The sequence below is a fragment of the Bombina bombina genome, chromosome 2, assembly GCF_027579735.1.
Source record: "Bombina bombina isolate aBomBom1 chromosome 2, aBomBom1.pri, whole genome shotgun sequence".
Taxonomy (NCBI): Eukaryota; Metazoa; Chordata; class Amphibia; order Anura; family Bombinatoridae; genus Bombina; species Bombina bombina.
The window spans coordinates 1,160,644,393-1,160,667,194 of NC_069500.1; the positions used below are offsets into that span (position 1 = coordinate 1,160,644,393).

General features: G+C 33.1%; 1 protein-coding gene across 3 annotated transcripts in view; it reads right to left on the minus strand.

The window, feature by feature from the left end:
* Positions 1-985: 985 nt before the first annotated feature.
* Positions 986-22,802, minus strand: part of GLRA3 (glycine receptor alpha 3) — a 450,097-nt gene continuing 428,280 nt past the window's right edge. For 2 of the 3 annotated variants that reach the window (XM_053703842.1, XM_053703844.1), the window contains 2 exons: positions 13,364-13,510; positions 986-3,842 (listed from right to left, as the gene is read on the minus strand). In XM_053703842.1, coding sequence (XP_053559817.1) covers positions 3,564-3,842; positions 13,364-13,510 — 426 coding nt within the window. In that variant the 3' untranslated portion in view covers positions 986-3,563. Of the gene's footprint in view, positions 3,843-9,946; positions 9,953-13,363; positions 13,511-22,802 lie in introns of all 3 variants that reach the window. The other variant, XM_053703843.1, reaches the window with a different exon arrangement.

The following is a 22,802-nucleotide window of genomic DNA, read 5'->3' on the forward strand; positions in this document are numbered from 1 at the left end:
CTAGGAACTAACACTATCACAATTGTTAAAATATACTAAACTAGAGAATATACACATTATGTTGTTCATTTCCATATATCTGCCCACACCATTATATTTTCTTAGCTGTTTTTACTAAAGCCAATTTTTCTTTACCTATTTCACAATATGCATATGTATGCACTACTAGTTTGGTACATCATGTGTAAACCCAATATTAATTCAGTAATGAGGAGTATTTTAATTTCCTAAATTTCTTGACAACTTTCCTCGGGAGTTCAGATAGGCCAAACGAAACGTGTTGGGGCAGAGCTTGACGAGGCTCCTTTGGATAGTAGTTTGGATAGGCCAAACAAAACGCGTTGGGGGCGGGGCTTGACGAGAATAATCGAAGCATGGTTGAATTACCACTGCGGTTTTAACTGTGACTTGTTCTTCTTTCCCTAAGATTGGGATACAGGCTTGAGACTTTTCTGCTTTTGTAAGTGTTTTTAACCGTGTGTGCCTAATAAATACATAAAACGTCTACCTTGATAGGATTTGCACTTTTTTTCTTTCTGCTACAAACTTTCCTGATGTCTTACACTTAATCTAATATAGAATAATAAAATGCTACAGTAGTGAAATGCTAAATATAACAGGAGTTGTGTCTTGAAATAAAATAAATTTCCTAAGACTTAAATACTGGTATTAAATTAAGCTGATTACTGTATACACAGAATAAGGCCTCCCATTTATGAAGCTTAAAAGGCAGCTTTGGAGCTGATTCGATACCTTACGACTGCTGCTTTTTAAACTGCCCAGAACCTTAGCGGTTGTTGATGTCAAACAACCCAGCCTTTCTATTGTGCAGTTAGTTGAGTGTGAGTTGGGGCTGGGGCTGCATGAGCATTAGCTTGTGCAATGTTACAGGTTACTGTATACACAGAAACTCAAAAATGTAATCTTACAGATGCAAATTTCTATTGCTTACCTTTAAATAAAGAGGCTCATAAGGTAACAGTAATATACCACCATTTTTTTGAATGGAATGTAATTTATTTTCTTACACTAATATATAATAATAATAACAATTTACATTTCACTTTTCTCAGGGTTGGACTCAAAGCGCTTACACTAAAGCTAGTAAACGTACTTGCAGTAAATGGCTTTAGCCCTTAAAGTAGTCTTATCATAAATATTCATAACTCATGTTGGATCAAGATAGTGGTCCATAATGACGTGATAACAAATATATGTATTACTATTTATATCTATACAAATAAATATCACAATTTCTAGATAATTTTTATTCCTGTTAAATAAATTAAGGATTTTGAACCATCTCAATACCTTTTCATAACTTTGAATCATTCTCACATTAGGGATAGTCTCTTAAATGTCGCCCACCCACCTAATTCAATACATAATATTCTGCACTCATACATTTTACATCTTTGTCAATATCTAAGAAGGTACACCTTTTAAATACAAAATTTCTATAACAATTGAAAAACTTACCATTTAATCTATATTCTAAAATACCCAAAGCCTTCATGAAGAAATGCAAGGAAAAAAATGTTGATAAGCTATAACTGGAATTAAATATACTATAAGTACGTTATGAGAGTGTTCCCACAGTTTATAGATGTTAGCTTCTTGTTCAATTCCTTATCATAATTACAGATTTATCAAATATATTTTATGATCTTGTGGAGTTGCTGCATATTGTCTTGCATGATGCAGAACTATGTTATGAATTTTAATAATATTGGTAGATTCCTTCTTTTATTAATGCATTCAGATCATTAGTTTTTCTGATATGTAATTTTGCATTTTTCCCATCAAAATATATGCTAGGAAATACACTTCTTCTTTCTATATAATGTCACCATGATGAAATATTTTGGCATGTATTAGAATGTGCAGCATAAACCATTTTGTATACATTAAAGCATCTTATTAGTTATATGTTGATAATCTGTTCTCAAAATACAGCACTAAATGTTGAATATAAAAAAAATATATAAAATATCCCACTGAAATGAATACATACAGTAGATGGTCATTCTACAATAAAACATTTACAAGAAGTGAATAGTTACAGCTCATCAAATATAACTTTGCACATGCTACACTTGTTGCTAAATGTCATGCTTTATTTACATTATCTGGAGAGACAATAAATACATTCTCAGTAAGGAAATGTATTCCTTGTTGTTTTTTTTCCTCTTTAAAACTAAAAATGCAGTCAATTACTTACAAAATAGCTATATAGAACTTGACCTTCCTCTTTAAAATAATGCAATATTTCTAAGAAAAAATATACCTATATATTGGAATTAACACAAATGAGGTAAGAAGGCTTTTAGTATAATTGTTGCAATTATGATGTATAGCTTTATAAAGCCTAAGTTAAGGCTGTTATCTTATTAGATAATGATTGATTGAAGCTTTTTGCCCATTTGCAATTTATTAAAATTCACAGGAAAGCTGTTTTTATTTGTATTGTATGCCAAACTCAATATGCTTGTTCCCTAAATATTTTCTGTAATTGTACAAAAAGTGATATTGAGCTTACTTCAAGAATATAGCTTTTTACTACTCAAAAATACAAGGTGGCAGTCAATGTACCAATATATTTTAAAAGTTAAAAAAACTTGTGTGTAAATAGTATTAAGTTGTACCGACAGTTGTAGAATTTGGCCCTGCTTTGTAAAATAGTTTAAAAATAGTACCAACAAATATTAAAACGAACAAAGTAAAAATAACAAAGTTTTTGTGTACTGTTTTGACAGAATAAAATTGTATATAAACAGTTGGCAGTATTTTGTAGCTGTAATATTGGATGGATTTTCTGTTAGTAAAAGAGTCATATTTCATAGTGAGAAGATGCTGATTCTTAGGATTATATGCAAAAGAGTAACAATTTTATCTCCAGTGGGAAAAAGTCATTTAGCTCATGTGTTGTTCTAAGGAACGTAAGAACTGAGATAGATGAGCGGCTCATAATACTATTTCATTCAGTACTAACAGGCTAACATTTCTTGATTTCCATACCTAAGATAATTGAACACCTGTCATAAAATAGGGGTATCTTCAAATACTGGCTTGTTTTCTTAAGAATTGTAAGCTAATGGTTTAATCCATTATCCATATATGACCTAAGTTTATTTCTGAACCTCCTACCCTTTGCCAACTCTTCGTTAAAGTTCTTATCTATACTTGTCGAAAGTTCCATATCCTCAAGTAAAATTTTGGCTTGACTATGACTTAAGTTTAGATATCTTTCAATATGCAGTTTCCATTTCTGTGTGCTGTAAAACACAATTATAATAAACTAGAACTGTATTTATCTGTAAAAAATGGAATGTTTAACTGAACTGCACTTCATTTTCACAAGACATTTACCTTTTGGTAAAATGTAAGTGACTACCCAGCGATTAAGGGATTTATAAACTAAAAAGAGACCCACAGAATACCATAGGATTTGTAGAGGCTTTTTTTCACTGGAAACATTTTATCTTATTGTATGTAGCCTGTAATCTTCATATTTTATAGTTTATTACTGTATATGCCAGCCTGTATAGTAAGTATCCAGTCCTTTAGTCTTGCTGTTGATGAATATCCTCATGTCTGAGAATTTTGTAAATGATCCAGTAAAATATATTGAAAATCAAAAAGGCTAGAGGAAAGCAAGCCCGAGATATTGTGTCTATCTTCTTAGCTCTATCGATAAATATTTTCCTCATCTCCTCGCGTGATTTTGCTGCAGCAGGAGGAGGATTTATTGGTCCCTTAGGTGTCACACCATCTTTTGCTTGTAGACACTGTCCCATGCCATAAGCTGTAAAACTGAAGTGACTCTCTCTTACTTCATCATCCTGCAAAGACACAGATATTTTTTCAGTCATGTGCAATCATTTTTTTTTACATTTATAAACCAATGGTCTTGTTTATTTTGCAATCAAAATCTTTTGTAGACATAGTAAAAAAATATTCTAATGGTGTTGATAAAATTTTGTGTTCTACATAAGCAGACTCTTTTTTTATAAATATTTTTTTTTGCCACTATAAGGATTGTAATGCTGAGAATTTAGAACATTTGGACATCAGTTTGGGTCAAAAGATTTCTTTTAGAACCTATAACATATAAAAAAAAAAGATTTTAATTGCTGTTAGGACCATATAATATACTCATATAAAGCACTATTAACTTAAAAAAAAATCATAAAAATTATAATCTGCTGCTGTTATTTTATGATTACAAGGCCTTGCATTAAAGCTGTTTAAGTCTCCTTGGGAAGCAAAACTCTATGGGCAAGATTACAAGTCACACGGCAAATCTGTTTTTCACAATTGCGAAAACACAGCATGCGTTACGTTTTTTTCGCATTTGGGGTTGCGCAGGTATTACAAGTTGCAAAATAACTTATTTTGCACGTCCGTTAAAAAGCCATATCGCACGCGCATTCACGTATCCCCCCATAAAAGTCAAAGGAGAAGAAAAATAGAAAAAAAAAACTAACACCCTAATCTGTTTCGCAAAGCCCATGATGTATGCTCCTCGAAAAGAGTACATGAAAATGCGAATATTTTGTATTGCAACAATGTTTTGTTAACGGAATATGTTATATTTATTTGTAAATAAATATTTATATATATATATATATATATATATATATATATATGATGATTTTGGACAGATATATCTATTTATAGCGAGAAATGTATATGAATATATATATATATGTCTCATAATCTATATGTGAATATCTGAGATATTGTTTAATGTGCATAAGATAAAAATAAGTATAATAAGTAAAATATTTTCATTATCTCCATAGTTAAACATATATAAATCAATGTTTCTCTATGTATGTGCAAGTATTTCAATGTAAATCCCTGCGTCAGCTTTTTTTTCTAACACCCAAGATCTCCTATCTTTGAGCCCTTATAACCTTTGTGTGTAATATATTTTAAAATACTTTTAATAGACAGAGTTAATATGAGTGTAACTGTACTTTGTAATGGATTTTTGAACTGTTTTGTGAACCTTTTTTGTTGCGGAAAACTGTTAACTACTGCTATTCGAGCGTGGAAAGGATTGTTGAGTAAAAGGTGATTGCGTGCGGGCTTGTAATCTTGCCCAAAGTGAATAATTGTAGTTTTACAATAATTAGTACTATTATGCAATCATTTTGTGTAGTTTTTGGCCTTTAATGCACAAAAATTAAAAGAGATAATATATAATTATGGATAGTTTTTAAAATAGTTTATAATTTTAAAATGTATAATTTTTACAGAAGCTTTAACCAGCACTGATGGTTAAAACATCAAAAATAAAAACCTTTCTGAAATTAAGATTCAAAGTTAATTTGTTTTTTTTCATTTTCTTTACTTATCATGTGCTTGACCTCTTTAATATTGCAGAAGATATTTTCTCATACACATCTTTTGGAATTCATTACCATATCTATGAATAAAGCTGTGTGTGTGCAAAGAAAATGTTTATTACCAATGAAAGGCTGAGGTCCTAATTTTACAGATAAAATATTAATTGTCTAAAACTACTGTTTTACTTATTTACTTATGTAAAAGAGGAAAAATATAAGAAAAAGTATTGCCAATAATTATATTTATATATATATATATATATATATATATTATGTCACCTAACACCTATAGTATTGTTTGATTGCTTATGGATTCTACAAGTGAATTATAAAATGCCACGTTCCAGGACAAAAGTATATTTAAAAAAAAAAATACAAGAATCAATCCTGCAAAGTCAATATGGTTGTGAAATACATATAAAATGTTCAGACTAAAACACTAAACACGTCTATAAATGTTACAACATATTATCTGAAAAGCAATAAGGTACCTCTCCTGTAAAAAAAAAGACGAAGGAAATATATTCACGTTAATGATAATTATTAATTCAGCAGCAGTTCAGTATCATGCGGCAATTTATAAGATGATATATTAAATAAATAAATAAATCAACTTTACTGTGCCCTCTGCTGCTTTTGATTGAAATTAATTCTAATTATCAAAGCACTTGATCTGTCAACAATTAATCTCCACCTGAAAGTTTTTTCAAAGATCAGTTGTAAGTATTTTTGTGGGCTATCATAAAAGCAAATATCGTACATTTGCACTTGCAAACCTTGAAAAGTAATGTATTCTGTGAAATGTATCTATCCTAAAGAAACAGCAGGGCTATTTAATTAATATTAATAATTGTATTTTGTGAAATCTTAAACGTCCCATTTAATTTAAAGGGACAGTCAAGTCCAAAAAAAAATTTCATGATTCAAATAGAGCATGTAATTTTAAACAACTTTTCAATTTCCTTTTATCACCAATTTTGCTTTGTTCTCTTTGTATTCTTAGTTGAAAGCTAAATCTAGGAGGTTCATATGCTAATTTCATAGACCTTGAAGGCCGCCTCTAACCTAAATGCATTTTGAAAGTTTATCACCACTAGAGGGCGTTAGTTCATGTGTTTCATATATATAACATTGAGCTCATACACGTGAATTTACAGAGGAGTGAGCACTAAAATGCAAGTCTGTCAAAAGAACTGAAATAAGGGGGCAGTCTGTAGAGCAGGGGTTTCCAAACTTGGCTCTCCAGAGGTTTTGGAACTTCATTTCCCATGATGCTCAGCTAGATAAAGTGCTGGCTGAGCATCATGGGAAATGTAGTTCCAAACCTCTGAAGGATCAAGTTTGGAAACCCCTGCTGCAGAGGCTTAGATACAAGGTAATTACAGAGGTAAAAAGTGTATAATTATAACTGTGTTGGTTATGCAAAACTGGGAAATGGGTAATTAAGGGATTATCTATCTTTTAAAACAACAAAATTTCAGCTGTTGACTGTCCCTTTAATGTTTGTTTAAAATTAGCTACTAATTTAAGGTTCTGGATTAAGAAAATGTTTTGTATTACTATTTTCTTTAATAAAACAAAAAAGTAACAAACCAACACTAAGGAGTTGTCAGCGTGCAAAACTATAGCCATAATTTTTTTTTTTATATTTATATATTTTAATTATAAACAAGGACATATCTTACTCTCTCCCTGTATATATGTATGTTTTAGGAAAGGAACACATTGATATTTACAGTTTTGTCACAAAGAGAGACTGAAGGAGATTTATTTTATTTCAATGTATTTTATCTATACAACTATAAAAAAAATCTTTAGTTTCCCACATTTCTTTATTCATTATAAATATAGGTTTAAAATGTTAAAATCTGGTTTATTAAATAAACAAGATAGGTACCTTATCAACTAAATACTATAGTCACAAATGATTAGCAATGAAGGTAAATGGAAAAGCAAGGCCTTCATTTGTGATTTAAATCCACATTTTAACATACAGGACATTTGCCGCATAGTTTACCCTGAAATTTGAACCGTAGATTTGAGCCAAAGTCCCATATATTGGTTCAGCACTCCTTATGCCATTGCTACGCCGCAATATTTCAAGATTTTCATTTCCACCAAGTGCCCCCTGTACATTCTATCATCACAGTGAAAATATTAAGGCAAAATAAAACAAATCAAATCCAATTTTATTGTTGATATCTTCACATTCTGAGGCATATTTGTTTTTAAAGGGAAAAAGTTTTTTTGCTTTCCAAGTTAAGAAGTTTTCATTCATCTCTGTGGTTATATCCATAATTAACTATTATACTATGTAATCAGTAACTTTGTCAAGCTAAATTTTAGATTTTCTTTGGTAAAAGGTTTGTACAACATTTTGAATATTATGATTTAGGAAAAGCTACAGTAAAAGTAATAAAATGTAAATTATACTTGCATAAAATATTTTCGTTTGCAGTTCATCATGAAACCGTATATACTATTTGTAGCTCCAAATTTTTAATAAAAGTATAATAAAGTTAAAGCATAAAAAAGAGACATGCACATATACAGTACATGAGATATATTTAGAGAATAAAGGAAGGTGGCACTAAAGCCGAAGTGATTTATTTTAGCATGCAAATTGGCACAAAGTCTGATAATCAAAAACTTGCTGGCAGCCAGAAAAGCCACGCAAAATCTTTGGGTAATTTTTTGAGCATTATATTGTAATATAAGTGTCTCTTTTTCAAATCCAGAACCAAGATCAACAAATCTAAAGCTAACATTTGCCTTTCTAAAAATATTTGAGGGACCTCACAGTACCAATGAGACCTCATAGATAATCTCACCGGAGATTACAGCTTTAGATCATCATTGTACCCTATGCCTCCCATTTACTAAGAACTGTACGGACAAGGTTCCCAACGTGAGAACCTGACAGCACAGCTTCACGATGAACGGGCAACAGACCATGTACGTCCGCTGCCTGTATGTACCATTTTTTTCCGGTCATACGACCAATTACGAGAGGAAGGCCTGTCAATCACCCAGAGCGAGCATGTTCATGGTGATTTCAATCTGCCACCTCAAAGCTTACTGAGAGTGTAAGAAGCAGGAGTCTGATGACCTCTGCTTTTTACATTGCGGGAAGCAGGCTTACATGTGCAAACTTTATCCTGCAAGGGCTCAAAAGCACCTTAAGGAACATAAGTAGGGTATACAATGACATTGTTTTATGGTAAAATGATATAGATGCATAAAACTGATACAAGTGGAAGAGGATCCTGCTCTAAATAGCAGGCAATCTCCAGGTTAAACAGATTAAAGTAGGCAAGCGCATTCATCTCATTCATTGGAAACAATCGCCGAAGATAGCAGTCACAAGCGGCATTTGGCAATTTTCCAAGCTGGATTTCTGCTTGTGAAAGTACAACACACTAAGATTTGTGTTAATCCAGATCTTATCGTGTTGCACTTTCACAAGAAGAAATCCAGCTTTGAGAATTGTCGACTGCCACTGGCGGCAGTCATCTGCAGCATTTATTTCTTCATAAATGAGACAAATGCGCATGCCTAGATTGAAGGTTAGAAGACATAATGTGTGGGGTAGCTTGTCACATGGATTGTAGTTACACAAGTCAGTTCAGGATTTATTTTGTTGTTTAGGATTAAATAGGTGTTAGATTGTAAAAAAATTGCAGTGGTTTTAACCAAAAGTATGTTCCTTTTATACAGTGTTTGAAGATTTTTAAAAGCATATTAATGTTTTATTAAGTTGCATTAGTGTGTACATGCATTTGCACATGTACTGGTACTTAAAAATTAACTTTTTATACAGTCAGAAATCTACATTCTACAACTATTTTTTTTAAAGTTTAAAAGTTTAAAGGGACACTAAACCCAAATGTTTTCTTTCATGATTCAGATAGAGCATGCAATTTTAAGCAGCTTTCTATTTTACTCCTATTATCAAATTTTCTTCGTTCTCTCGCTATCTTTATTTAAAAAGCAGTAATGTGATGCATAGGAGACGGCCCATTTTTGGTTGAGAACCTGGGTTATTCTTGCTTATTGGTGGGTAAATGAAAGCCTCCAATAAGCAAGCACTATCCATGGTGCTGAACCTAAAATGGGCTGGCTGCTAAGATTTACATTCCTGCGTTTAAAATAAAGATAGCAAGAGAACAAAGAAAAATTGATAATAGGAGTAAATTAGAAAGTTGCTTAACATTTCATGCTCTATCTAAAAAATGTGGGTTCAGTGTCCCTTTACGTTGCCCTGTAAATTTGACAGTTTATGTATGTGAACAAGCCTTACTAACAGAGTAAATGCTTCTTGCCAGGTTAAAGGGACATTAATTAAACACAAATTGTAAGCTGCATAATACTATACCTTCATTTCTGAGATTAATTTTGCAATGAAAATGCATCTTTATTTTGACACACAAGCATATTGTTACATGTTTTTTTTTCTTTTCACTGATTTCCCTATCTCCCAGAAAAAAAGAACCCTTGCTAACCAATAACAAACTAATACACAGATATAGCATGAACTCTATTTGCACATGTGCAGTTAAAGGGATACTACATATTAAATACATTTCACACACCTCCTTCTAATCATGGGTGCTGCCATTTGAAACCTAGGTTACACTACAGGTATCCAAAGGAGAGTTGCTGCATATGCCCCAACACATCAGCACTGGAATGTAGTTAAAGATATCTTTCAACATGGCAGCACCCATGACTAGGGGGAGGTGTGCAATAACCTATGCTAACCTAAACTAAGCTTCTAAAATGTATTTAGTTTTAATGTCCTTTTAAGGAAAGAGAACGGGGTAGCCTGAAACCCCAATTTTTTTTCTTTCATGATTCAGAAGCTTGCACATGTTTGGAGCACTATATTGGAGCACTATATTGCAGCAGTTTTGCTATAATAAAATCCATATGCTATTTCCTGCCATGTAGTGCTCCAGGTGGCTACCTAGGTATCTCTTCAACAAAGAATATCATGGAAATCAAGCAAATTTGATAACAGAAGTAAATTGGAAACTCTTTTTTAAAATTGTCTGAATCACATAACATTTTTTAGTTGTATATCCCTTTAAGGTGGTTAAACACTTATTCAGCTTAGTTACTTAGTAATAATTTATTTGACAGGAATTTAAGCAAACAGACATATCATCCTTTCTCTTCTACATCTAATAGCTAAATATAAATTAATATTTTTGTAAACACAATCATTTTCACACCTAAACTATTTACTATGCCTACTGCTATTGCAAAGAATACTTTTCCAATTATGGCTGTTACTGCAAAACATATAATTTACCTTATAAAAATCAAATAAATATATATAAGGTGAGGGGGAGGGGTAACTGGCTCACAGAAAATGAACTAAATGTATTAACCCAAGCCTCCCTGGGAGAAAGTGGAATAAGTACAAATTTCAGATGTACTTTTACAGCAAAAGGCAGAAAAATAAATAATGAATGTATGTATATTGGAATAATATTTAACTTTCAATAATGAAACATTGTATGCATTGTTAAAATGTCGAATTTAATGGTCCTTTAAGACCAGTACTAAATTGCGTGCAATAATATACAAATATGCATTGGTAATCGTTTATTAGGTCTATTCACAGCTGTGGAATTGTAAATGACCAAGATGGCTATTTTCTGTAAATGCTAATTAGTTATAAAATAATCCTTTACAGGCAATTTGCACACTTCGTAAATAATAAAAAAATTCACTCAACTTACTAGTACAAGTATAGCAAGTTGAATATTCATAAAGCATCCTTGTGCCTAATTTGTCCAAAGATAGGAATTTCAAGTGGCATGAACTTCATCTACTGATTGTAATTAGGACTTGAGAACCTTACCATAACAAATCTCATCTTGGAAGCTCATTAAAAAATTATTGTTAATAGGTAGTTTGGGAAGAAGTGCTAATTTTGAAAAATTAATCCAATAAAAATACTCCCTTGAGATTTTTGTAAATTTATTTTTATAATTAAATACATTTATTAATATACATGTTTAAAAATATAAAAAGATAGTATATTAAAAATACAATAACAATATCAATTTATAAATGCTAAATTATTATTGAAAAAATTGCACATTGGAAATAAAAAAATGCTTTTATTTAAAGGGACATGAAACCCACATTTTTTCTTTCATTATTTAGAAAGAGCATGACATTTTAAACACGTTTCAAATGTACTTCTATTATCTAATTTGCTTAATTCTCTGGATATCTTTTATTGAAGAGCATATCTAAATAGATTCAGTAGCTGCTGATTGGTGGCTGCACATAGATTGACTCACCCATGTGCTTTGCTATTTCTTCAACAAAAAATGTCTAACAAGTTAGATAATTGAAGTAAATTAGAATATTGTTTAAAATTATATTCTCTATCAAAATCATGAAAGAAACAATTTGGGTTTCATGTCCCTTTAATTTAGAATTCACTCTTTTTACATTTTATATTCAATATTATTGCATTTTAATAATCTATTATTGTATTTTAATATAATTTGTAGTTCAGCACAAATAAGCTAATTTACAAGTCAGTTACTGATGACTATATCTATGTAACATAGCTCCTTTAAAGTATTACAAAATCCGAGGGCTTGAAATTTCCAGTGGACAACTGGTCCTGGATGACAGAAATTACAGTGGGAGAGTTAGAACTTTGACTTTTTCCTATATTTAACATTGAGTGCACTAGTCACTTTTTTCCTCTGGGCTAGTAGCTTTTAACCTAAGACTAGTAAACCATTGTGCTATTTTTCAACCCCTGCAAAATCCCTCCCATGTTTTGGCTGCTTGCCTTTATATGGATAGCTGGACTTTAGGCCGACTTAAAATAATTCATTTTAGCTGATCTTTTCTGACTTTTTTTAACACAGAAGCTAGATGGCAGGTCCCAATGTTGCAGATAAACTTATCTATTTCTAAGTGCATTGTTAGAATTTTTACAATAACACACTTGGGTCAATGCTAAAGCATTAAAAGAACCACACAAAGTTCTTTGCACTTGTTTTATATGGTTTTCATGGCTAAGGCTGCAATACATACAAAAACAGATTTTAGCATGGTTTCCAAGTGTTTTTTTACCACATTAATTCCATTTATACTTTACATTGAAGAATCCAAATGTGGTTTAAGTCACCAACCAGTTATAAAAGAAAGCACCTGATACTGTTAAAATGTTTCCTTACCTAAACACTTTTTTTATGTCTGTATTACCCCCCCACACACACACAATTAGCCTGACAAATATATTTTTAATTAAAAATGTGCCTTTATTAAATATTTAATTATGTTAAAGTGAGATTTAATGAGAACACAATTTTAAATGAATGCTAAACAGAATATTCTTTACTGAATAATAATTGGAAAGTATTGCTTAGAAATCACCAGGGACTCATAACTCAAACATTTTGCCAAGGGAAAAATCGTGTATTTCATAAATTCTGATTAAACAAACTGAACGTTTTTATGCTTTTCAAGAACGAAGTTGGTAGCTCATTGTTTTGAATCACAACCAACAAATTACAAATAAATATTATTTATTTGTATTGACATTACACTTACAATTTCTACATTTCATTCCTACATTAAACAAAAACGACAGGTGATAAAGCTATCAATACATTTTTGTACCCTTGATATTTTTGATGATTTTTAGTTATTATGAATAACAATGACATTTACACTTTTCTCTAGTCAAATAATAGATTTTAGAGTGCTTTTACTGATAATAACTAACACGTTTACATATATTTTACTAATCTTTTTACTAGCAGAAACAGAAAAATTAATTTTATGAAAGTGAATTTAGAAAACCCCCCCATAAATTTCTTCCCTAATTTGATAACATAGATAATACAATTGTCAATGCATAATTATTAATAAAGCTTTAGATAATCTTGTTTATTAGCTACAAAACACCAAAAATGCATTCTTACAATAAAATCTAAAATAATATAAAAATTGTTTAGCTGAATACATACTCTATCCTTCTTCCTCTTGCTTCGAAATCTCAAAAGTTCCTTGTGTTGCCTTGATACAAAGTTTACAGCTGCGTATTCCAATAAAGCAGAAAACACAAAGAGTAGACAAACTGCCATCCAAATATCAATAGCTTTCACATAAGATACCTGTAAATACAAATAGAGAAACAAATATGTTTTCATATTTGAGGAATCTGAAAAAATATAAAATTTTGAGCATTCATTTTCTGTTTACTGTTGCTCTCTTGGTATGCACGCCCAAAGCACTGTATGGCAGTAGTGTTACAATAATGAGGTCAACGATGTTATATATTGTGAAAACACTGCTATCATCTAACGCTCAGAAGCATTTAGTACCATTTACTGTAGTTGTATAAAAATATGCATGCTACCTACCTAAGTATACTCCTTTACAATAAATACCAAGAGAACAATGTACATTTGCTAACAAATAAATTGGAAACTTACCATATTATTAATTATTTGCAATACTAATATAACGTCTTTTTTTATTATTTTTATTTCAGTTGTACAAAGTAAATGTATACAGATTTGATGCTTTTAAGCAATGGGTTATTGTGACATTCACTAGAGAGTAATAATTGGAATTTTTTAGTGCATGAATATTTAGTTGCACAAGTTTTTATATGCCTTGGTTTACTATGGGCTAGTTTTATTAATGCCCTACGGCTGCAAGTTCTCACAAGAACTTGCTCGCCGTCATTTATCAAGCAGCGGTCACCAGACCGCTGCTTCCTTAGCCTCTTCGCCACCTCTAATGTGGCGAAATTCAATCTCCTCGGTCTAGTCAGACCGAGGAGATTGACAGCTCCTGCCTGCACGTGATTGGCTGTGCACGGGCAGGGGGCGGGATTGCACGCGAGCGCAAAATTGCGCTCGTGTGCAATGCCGAATACCTGTGGGTATTTTCACCCTGCCACAGGCGAGCTGAGGCCTACAGGGGCGCGTATACGCGCCCCTGTACGCGTCAGCATTAAATAAATCTAGCCCTATGTGTGACTTTATGCATACACAGTGATGTGTGTTACATGTAATGTTACAATGTTAATTTATAGTCATGTAGGATTTCCTTGCAACTACAAAGGAGCATTCCCTGCTTTTAATGATGTGAAGGCAATGCATAAATTACAATAAATTACAATAGGAAATTGTAAAAAATTAATACATTTAATACTGAAATAAAAATACGTAGTCAAAAATTGTACTGTTTAATCTCATTAAAATATATACAGAAGAGCACAATGAAAATCCTAATATACAAGACATTGCAAAACAAATAATTGAACCATTCACACAACAATACTCAGGAAAAAATTGTATTATGAGGTGCATCAAAAATTGCAACAAAATTGTTCACCAAAAATCAAAGTTTATAAAATAAAAAGTACAATTTGAAAGTAAATTACACAGAAATAGATCTTATTAAATATGCACAACTTAAATTATAATTTAAGTACACTGGATGTGCAAAAACACCCATAAAAAATAATTATTATACAAGTACAAAATACAAAGCGTAATCTTTGTTTTATTGTAAAATGGGCGTTCCATGTGCTTGTATGAAGTTGTCTCTCAAATCCCAGCATAATTCTGCAAACATTTTCGCCCTACAGATCTCACGTTTTTTCTTGCAAACTTAAAAGGTGGCAAGCTTTTATCAAAATAGCTAATTACTCTTAAAGGAAAACCTATGCATATGAAAATAACAACAAATTTAAGGTACAGAGCACTGAAAACAGTGCATTTTGATTTAAAGTTTAAGCCTACACTGGGATCTCTCTCTGTATTTTGCCTTCCATTGTGAACTTTTAGGTAAAATGGAGCTCTCATTATTATTTCTATGGGATAAAGTATATAGCAAATCCAGTATTCAAAATACAGAGAGGAATACGAAGGGTGTTTGATAGAGCAATAACAAGAGGGTATTATAGATAAAAATGGGAGGATTTCTCTTTAATGAAACACCAATAACCCCACTGTTTTATACCGTTCCACAGTTACATAAGAACCTTCAAAGTACCCTGGGACGGCCAATAGTGTCAAATGTAGATTCAGTCTTTACTAATATTTCTGTATTTTTGGATAAGATATTACAACCCCAAGTAGAAAAAATGTCTTCCTTTATTAACGATAGAGGGGACTTTATTAAAAAAACTTTCATCTTTTACACTCACTAGTACTAAATATATATTGTTCACATTAGATGTGAAGAGTTTATATACTTCAATCAAACATGAAAGTGGTATTGAAGTAGTCCATCAACAATTGGAAATTAGTTTTCAGTGTAATTCAAATAATTACATAGGATTGTATTGTACTACAATTATTTCCTTTTATGGACACTTGGTATATCCAAAAGAAAGGAACAGCTATGGGGTCCAATGTTGCCCCATCATATGCCAATTTGTATATGAATTATTTTGATGAACAATTTGTCTTCAGTAATCCTTTGTTTTTGCTATATGGCGCCACTTGGTGGTGTTTTGTAGACAATGTATTTGGCATATGGTGGGGCAGTGAGGATTCCTTATTACAATTTGTAGAACATCTAAATCATGAAGTTAAGGATTTGGAGTTTTCCTTAGTGTTCAGTGAAGAAAAAATTGACTTTTTAGACACTGTCATATAAAGTATAAGCAAGGAACAGAATTAAAAGTGTATATACACCAAAAACAAATTAATTGTAATACTTTGCTTAGATATGACAGTTTCCGTCATCACAAATTAAGAGATTTTCTCCCCTGTAGCCAAATATTGAGAGTGGATAGGATAGTAAGTGATAATGAAATAAAAAAAATCTAGACTATTTGAAATGAGGAAGAAGTTTCTGGACAGAGGATACCCTAGGGGGTTGAAAGATAGGGAAACTTATAATGTATGCCATAATAGAGATAGAAGGAATACTACCAAGCAGGTGAATGAAGATTGTTATTTGCATCCAAATATAATATATACCGTGAGAGCATATCATGTATTAGAAAACATTGGCATACATTAAGGGAGTGTAACAGACATATTACAGCTTTGCAAAAAAAAATCCAATGATGGCTCATAGGAGAGTAAAGAATTAAAAGTACATCTTGGCACAATATGATCTAGGTTCTAGGCATAGTAAAAAGGATAAATATATCACTGAGAGGAACAATGGCTGCTATACCTTTTAGGTTGTTCCGATTGCAACTCTGTCATCAAGGGCCGTGAATTGTTCACCCAAGAAGTGGTCATAAATTTAAATTGAAGTCATATTAAACATGTGAGTCAACATTTATTCTATATTTGATCAAATGCCCATGTTCAAAAATTTACATAGGTGAAAGGACACGTAAGATGAGAGGAAGACTTAACCAACACAAATCTAATATTAGGAAAAAATATAAACAGGCCCCTGTAGCATGTCACTTTGTAGAATGAGAGGCTTTTTGGATCCAAAAATTGGATACAATTCACCCTAAGGGCTTAAATAGAGAATTAGATCTTTTAGATTTTCCTTTATGTATATGAATTGTATCTGTTTCTCTGTCTATCTTTATGTCCTCTATGCTATTATTCTTATTTAAAGTAATATGTATAGTGTACTTGAAACATTTAATGCATCACTGTTATTTTAAATGAAATTGTTTTGTAAGTTGATTTGAATGTTATCACTAGGTGGCAGTATAATGCTATGTATAATGCATTAAGGGATTAATAAACCCGGGATAATGATTGGTGGGTTGTACCTTTAAATAAGACACAGATGGATGGGGCAATATGCATGATTAAGAGACTGTGATCCCAAAATGTTGCAGCATAGCTGTCTGTTTTATGCATCAATAACGATTTTGACTTAAAGGATCTATAAATGCTGTGGACTTAATATTATGATAGTATGATTTAATCTGGAGGTCTACAAGAAAGCGTGCAGGAATCCGGGGCCAACAGACAAAAGGTCATTAAAAATTCATAACACTTTATTGTCCATTATTAAAATCAAAAATTGTAAGACAACATGGAAAATGAAAAAACTTGTTATGTGCAGTCGCTACTTGACAAGCTTATGCGTTTCGGCCGTAGCCTTACTCTTACCCTGTTTTAAAAACACTCAAAGCTATATATTTATAAGAGTTTATAATACTGTGATTGGATAAAAACAAATTGGGCGGTACTGCACAATTTAACACCCCTTAGTAGAATTCTCATGTGTGTTAATCAATGTAAGTATTATCAACTGCATATTTAATCAAGAAGCCCTAAAAGAAATACCCTTAAGAAGAAGGGGACCCTGTTCTCGGTCTACTTAAATTCTACTTAACTAAGTGAGCCACAGTTAAACCATGGAGACTGTTCGTCTAGTGTGTTGTAATTCACACAATGTCCACATTGATGCAGAGGTAGGGGAATATAAATGCTGACACTGATTAATAAAAAGTGCGGCTGTAAGAATCGTCAACATGAATATTAATATTGATGTTAATATTAATGTTGATAAGTATAAAAATACATATTATATTTTACATAATGCCATCTGGCAGGTAATCCATTATTGAAATTCAATTTGTCAATATATAATTTTATACTTATATACCATATAAACACATAGATAAAGTACTTAATAAGAGCTTATCCCAAAATTCAATATTTTGCTGGTTTTAGATTGAATATTTATTCAAGTTCTAATTGTTTTATACTAGACGTACTAAAAAAGTTTCTATTGTGTTAGAATATATAGACAAGCTCATGTCTCTTGTAGCATTATACTGACTATGGTCTGTAGTATAGACAAGAATAAATAAATAAAGGGGACATATCTCTACTCCCAATAATTTATTAAATCATACTGGGAGTTCAATCCTCCCGGGTACCTGGTTTCTAGGTGGAAAATCCAATACATCTCTCTTTTGTAAAGGAGCCTTTCCCTGTCCCCGCCTCTTTTTGGGGGAAGGACCTGTTCTATGGCTTTCCAACTGAAGAAAGATAAATCTTTCTGATGTTTTAATGAAAAATGTGTCACTATTGGTGTAGTTGCTTTCCCTATATTAATAGAACTGAAATGTTCCCTTATGCAGGACCTGATGTCCCTTGTAGTGAGCCCTATATACTGTACCCCACATTGGGTGCATTGAATCATATAGATCACATTCGAAGAGGAACAGTTTAAACACCGTTCAATAGGACCTACTATTAACACAATTAACAAATCTTTTATTGAGGAATGGAATCAAGCATTGACTGAGTGTTCCCTTAAACTAATGATGTTACTAATTGGATATAAGGCACATTTATTAAAACTACTGAGATTAGAAATAGTGGAGGTTTAGACTGAGCTTAATAAGAGATGCCATGAAGCCAACTTCAGTAGTTTTGATCAACAATTATCCAAAGTGGTAGCTGATACTAAAATGCAAGTTATGGAGCACAAACATTCTAAATTTATTAGGGATAACTCTGATTATCAATCCAATATTGTTTATGTATGGAACAAACAGCAGAGATTTTTGGCCCGAAAACAACAGAATAGACAACGTAGCAATAGTCGCAATAGGCGAAATAGGAGGTGGAGAAATAGTCGTAGCAAACAGGTTACTTTCAGTGATAGTGATGCAGACTCAGGGAATGACCCTCAGAAAAATGAGTGTAATAGATCAGCAAAATTACCAAACACAACCTATGGGAATTCTTAAATACCCTCCGAATGAACCTATAGTGCACACATATAGAAACCCCGACACGACACACATGAGTCAATACAATGTAAATAGAGGATTTCAAACCTATGCTACACCCCAGGTCAAACCAATAAGCTACCACCAGGGGCAGGAATATCAAGTACGTGTGTTTTATGAATCTAATCCCTTTCTTCCCCCACAGGGAGCTCAATCAATGCCAGGATCAGGTATGAATATAAATAGGACATTCCAAGAGACACAAGCTATAGAGCAGGTTTTTTCCCTCCCCCAGAAAGGCCCAGGGAGGTTGAGAGGGGCAAACAGAGGTTCCAAGAACAGGTATCCACAGAGATCAAACAGGTCACAACAAAAGTATCTTCCTTCAAAGTAATCAATCTGTCAGACAGTATACTCTCAGATGTAGAAACTAGGGTTCTGAGCCATGGGTTGGGTTTCACCCCTACAAGTGATTTTAATTTGTTTAAAACAATCATTGATGTGAATAGACTAATACAAAACTTAACCCTACGTAAACATTTTCATGGCACTGAACCCCCAGAGGATATACCCATGACAGAGATTACAAATGAAGATTAAATAGTAAGTTTTTCTGATCAATGTGATTTGATAAATCTAAACAGCCTTCTGAGTGAGGGCACCCTGTCCCCTGTGTTTAGGGAAAACAAAATAGTTAAGTTGAAGAAACCGTCAACTTTTTACCCCATACAGTCCAGGGGCAATACCCTTGAAACATTCTATAATAGGGGAGAGGCTGATCTTATTAAGTTGAGTAAAACGGACTTCAAAAAAGAACATAATCTATCCAGGAAGGAAAGGGAGGCTCTAAACAATCTCAATAGGAATCCAACCATAGTGATAAAGGCCGCTGACAAGGGGGGCTCGGTGGTGGTACAAAATACAGATTATATCAAGGAGGCCTACCGGCAACTTCTTGATCAAGATAGCTACACTAAGTTGGACTATAATCCAGTCTGGGTCTTTCAGAGACAACTGAAAAGCCTACTGGATGAAGGCATGGAATTCGGCTTTTTGGACAAGGAAACTCTTGACTACCTCTTAGTTGAGCATCCTGTAACTCCAATTTTTCATCACCCTCCAAAGGTCCATAAGTCCATGGAGGGGGTGAAGGGCCGCCCTATAGTGAGTGGCATTGGCTCACTATCTGAAAATCTATCACAATGGTTGGATGCTATTCTCCAACCTTTAGTGCAGAAATTGCCTAGTTAGCTAAAGGACACCACTTATATCTTAAATATTCTTGAAAAAGTAACATGGCAATCTGAGTATCTGTGGGTCATGGTAGATGTGGTATCTTTATATTCGACAATTCCCCATTCTGAGGGGGTTAAGGCTATACGCTATTTCTTAAATGAATATACCACATTTTCCATACCCTTTCAAAACTTCGTGATTCAGGTCACACTATTCTTGCTAACTCATAATTATTTTGAGTTTGGAGGGGACTATTTTTTGCAAAGACGTGGGACAGCAATGGGGGCCAAATTTGCCCCATCCTACATGAACCTATATCTAGGATGGTGGGAACTGTCCCACGTCTATGCACAACATAACCCATTCATTGAAGACATTGTCGTCTATCGACGATTCATAGACGACTTGCTTCTGATATGGAAAGGGGGACTAGAGAGAGGGGAAAAGAGAGAATCCAACAATTAGTAAATTGGATTAATGTCAATAGTCTTAATCTGGCCTTTACATTTGAGACCCAAAACGAAGGAGAAGGGATGAAAAGGAAAACCCTTCTCACCACTAAGGGAAGAAATAAGGATGTGACTCCTTGTAAAGGTGTCACTTTTGTGACCAACTATAGCTCCCAGTATAAACAGATATGTGGCATCATCCCCAAGCATTTTGGTCTACTACGAGCGGATGACAAGCTGGTAAACACAGTTGAGGGCGGCCTCAGGTGCTCTTATAAAAGAGCCAGCACCATAGGAAACTTAGTATCTCCCTCACAACTGAGGAATGATCAGAAAGTAACGAGCTCATGGTTAACCCATAAAGGAATGTTTAAATGTGGTCACAGGAAATGCAAGCCCTGTGAACATGTGGAAATAGCTTCCTCTTTTACATCTACTGTTAATAGTAGGTCCTTTGAAATTGAACAGTGTTTAAACTGTTCCTCTTCGAATGTGATCTATATGATTCAATGCACCCAATGTGGGGTACAGTATATAGGGCTCACTACAAGGGACATCAGGTCCTGCATATTTCTTAAATGAATATACCACATTTTCCATACCCTTTCAAAACTTCGTGATTCAGGTCACACTATTCTTGCTAACTCATAATTATTTTGAGTTTGGAGGGGACTATTTTTTGCAAAGACGTGGGACAGCAATGGGGGCCAAATTTGCCCCATCCTACATGAACCTATATCTAGGATGGTGGGAACTGTCCCACGTCTATGCACAACATAACCCATTCATTGAAGACATTGTCGTCTATCGACGATTCATAGACGACTTGCTTCTGATATGGAAAGGGGGACTAGAGAGAGGGGAAAAGAGAGAATCCAACAATTAGTAAATTGGATTAATGTCAATAGTCTTAATCTGGCCTTTACATTTGAGACCCAAAACGAAGGAGAAGGGATGAAAAGGAAAACCCTTCTCACCACTAAGGGAAGAAATAAGGATGTGACTCCTTGTAAAGGTGTCACTTTTGTGACCAACTATAGCTCCCAGTATAAACAGATATGTGGCATCATCCCCAAGCATTTTGGTCTACTACGAGTGGATGACAAGCTGGTAAACACAGTTGAGGGCGGCCTCAGGTGCTCTTATAAAAGAGCCAGCACCATAGGAAACTTAGTATCTCCCTCACAACTGAGGAATGATCAGAAAGTAACGAGCTCATGGTTAACCCATAAAGGAATGTTTAAATGTGGTCACAGGAAATGCAAGCCCTGTGAACATGTGGAAATAGCTTCCTCTTTTACATCTACTGTTAATAGTAGGTCCTTTGAAATTGAACAGTGTTTAAACTGTTCCTCTTCGAATGTGATCTATATGATTCAATGCACCCAATGTGGGGTACAGTATATAGGGCTCACTACAAGGGACATCAGGTCCTGCATAAGGGAACATTTCAGTTCTATTAATATAGGTAAAGCAACTACACCAATAGTGACACATTTTTCATTAAAACATCAGAAGCATTTATCTTTCTTCAGTTGGAAAGCCATACAACAGGTCCTTCCCCCAATAAGAGCTGGGGACAGGGAAAGGCTCCTTTACAAAAGAGAGATGTATTGGATTTTCCACCTAGAAACTAGGTACCCAGGAGGATTGAACTCCCAGTATGATTTAATAAATTATTGGGAGTAGAGATATGTCCCCTTTATTTATTTATTCTTGTCTATACTACAGACCATAGTCAGTATAATGCTACAAGAGACATGAGCTTGTCTATATATTCTAACATAATGAAAACTTTTTTAGTACGCCTAGTATCCAACAATTAGAACTTGAATAAATATTCAATCTAAAACCAGCAAAATATAAAATTTTGGGACAAGCTCTTATTAAGTACTTTATCTATGTGTTTATATGGTATATAAGTATAAAATTATATATTGACAAATTGAATTTCAATAATGGATTACCTGCCAGATGGAATTATGTCAAAGATAATATGTATTTTTATACTTATCAACATTAATATTAACATCAATATTAATATTCATGTTGACAATTCTTACAGCCGCACTTTTTATTAATCAGTGTCGG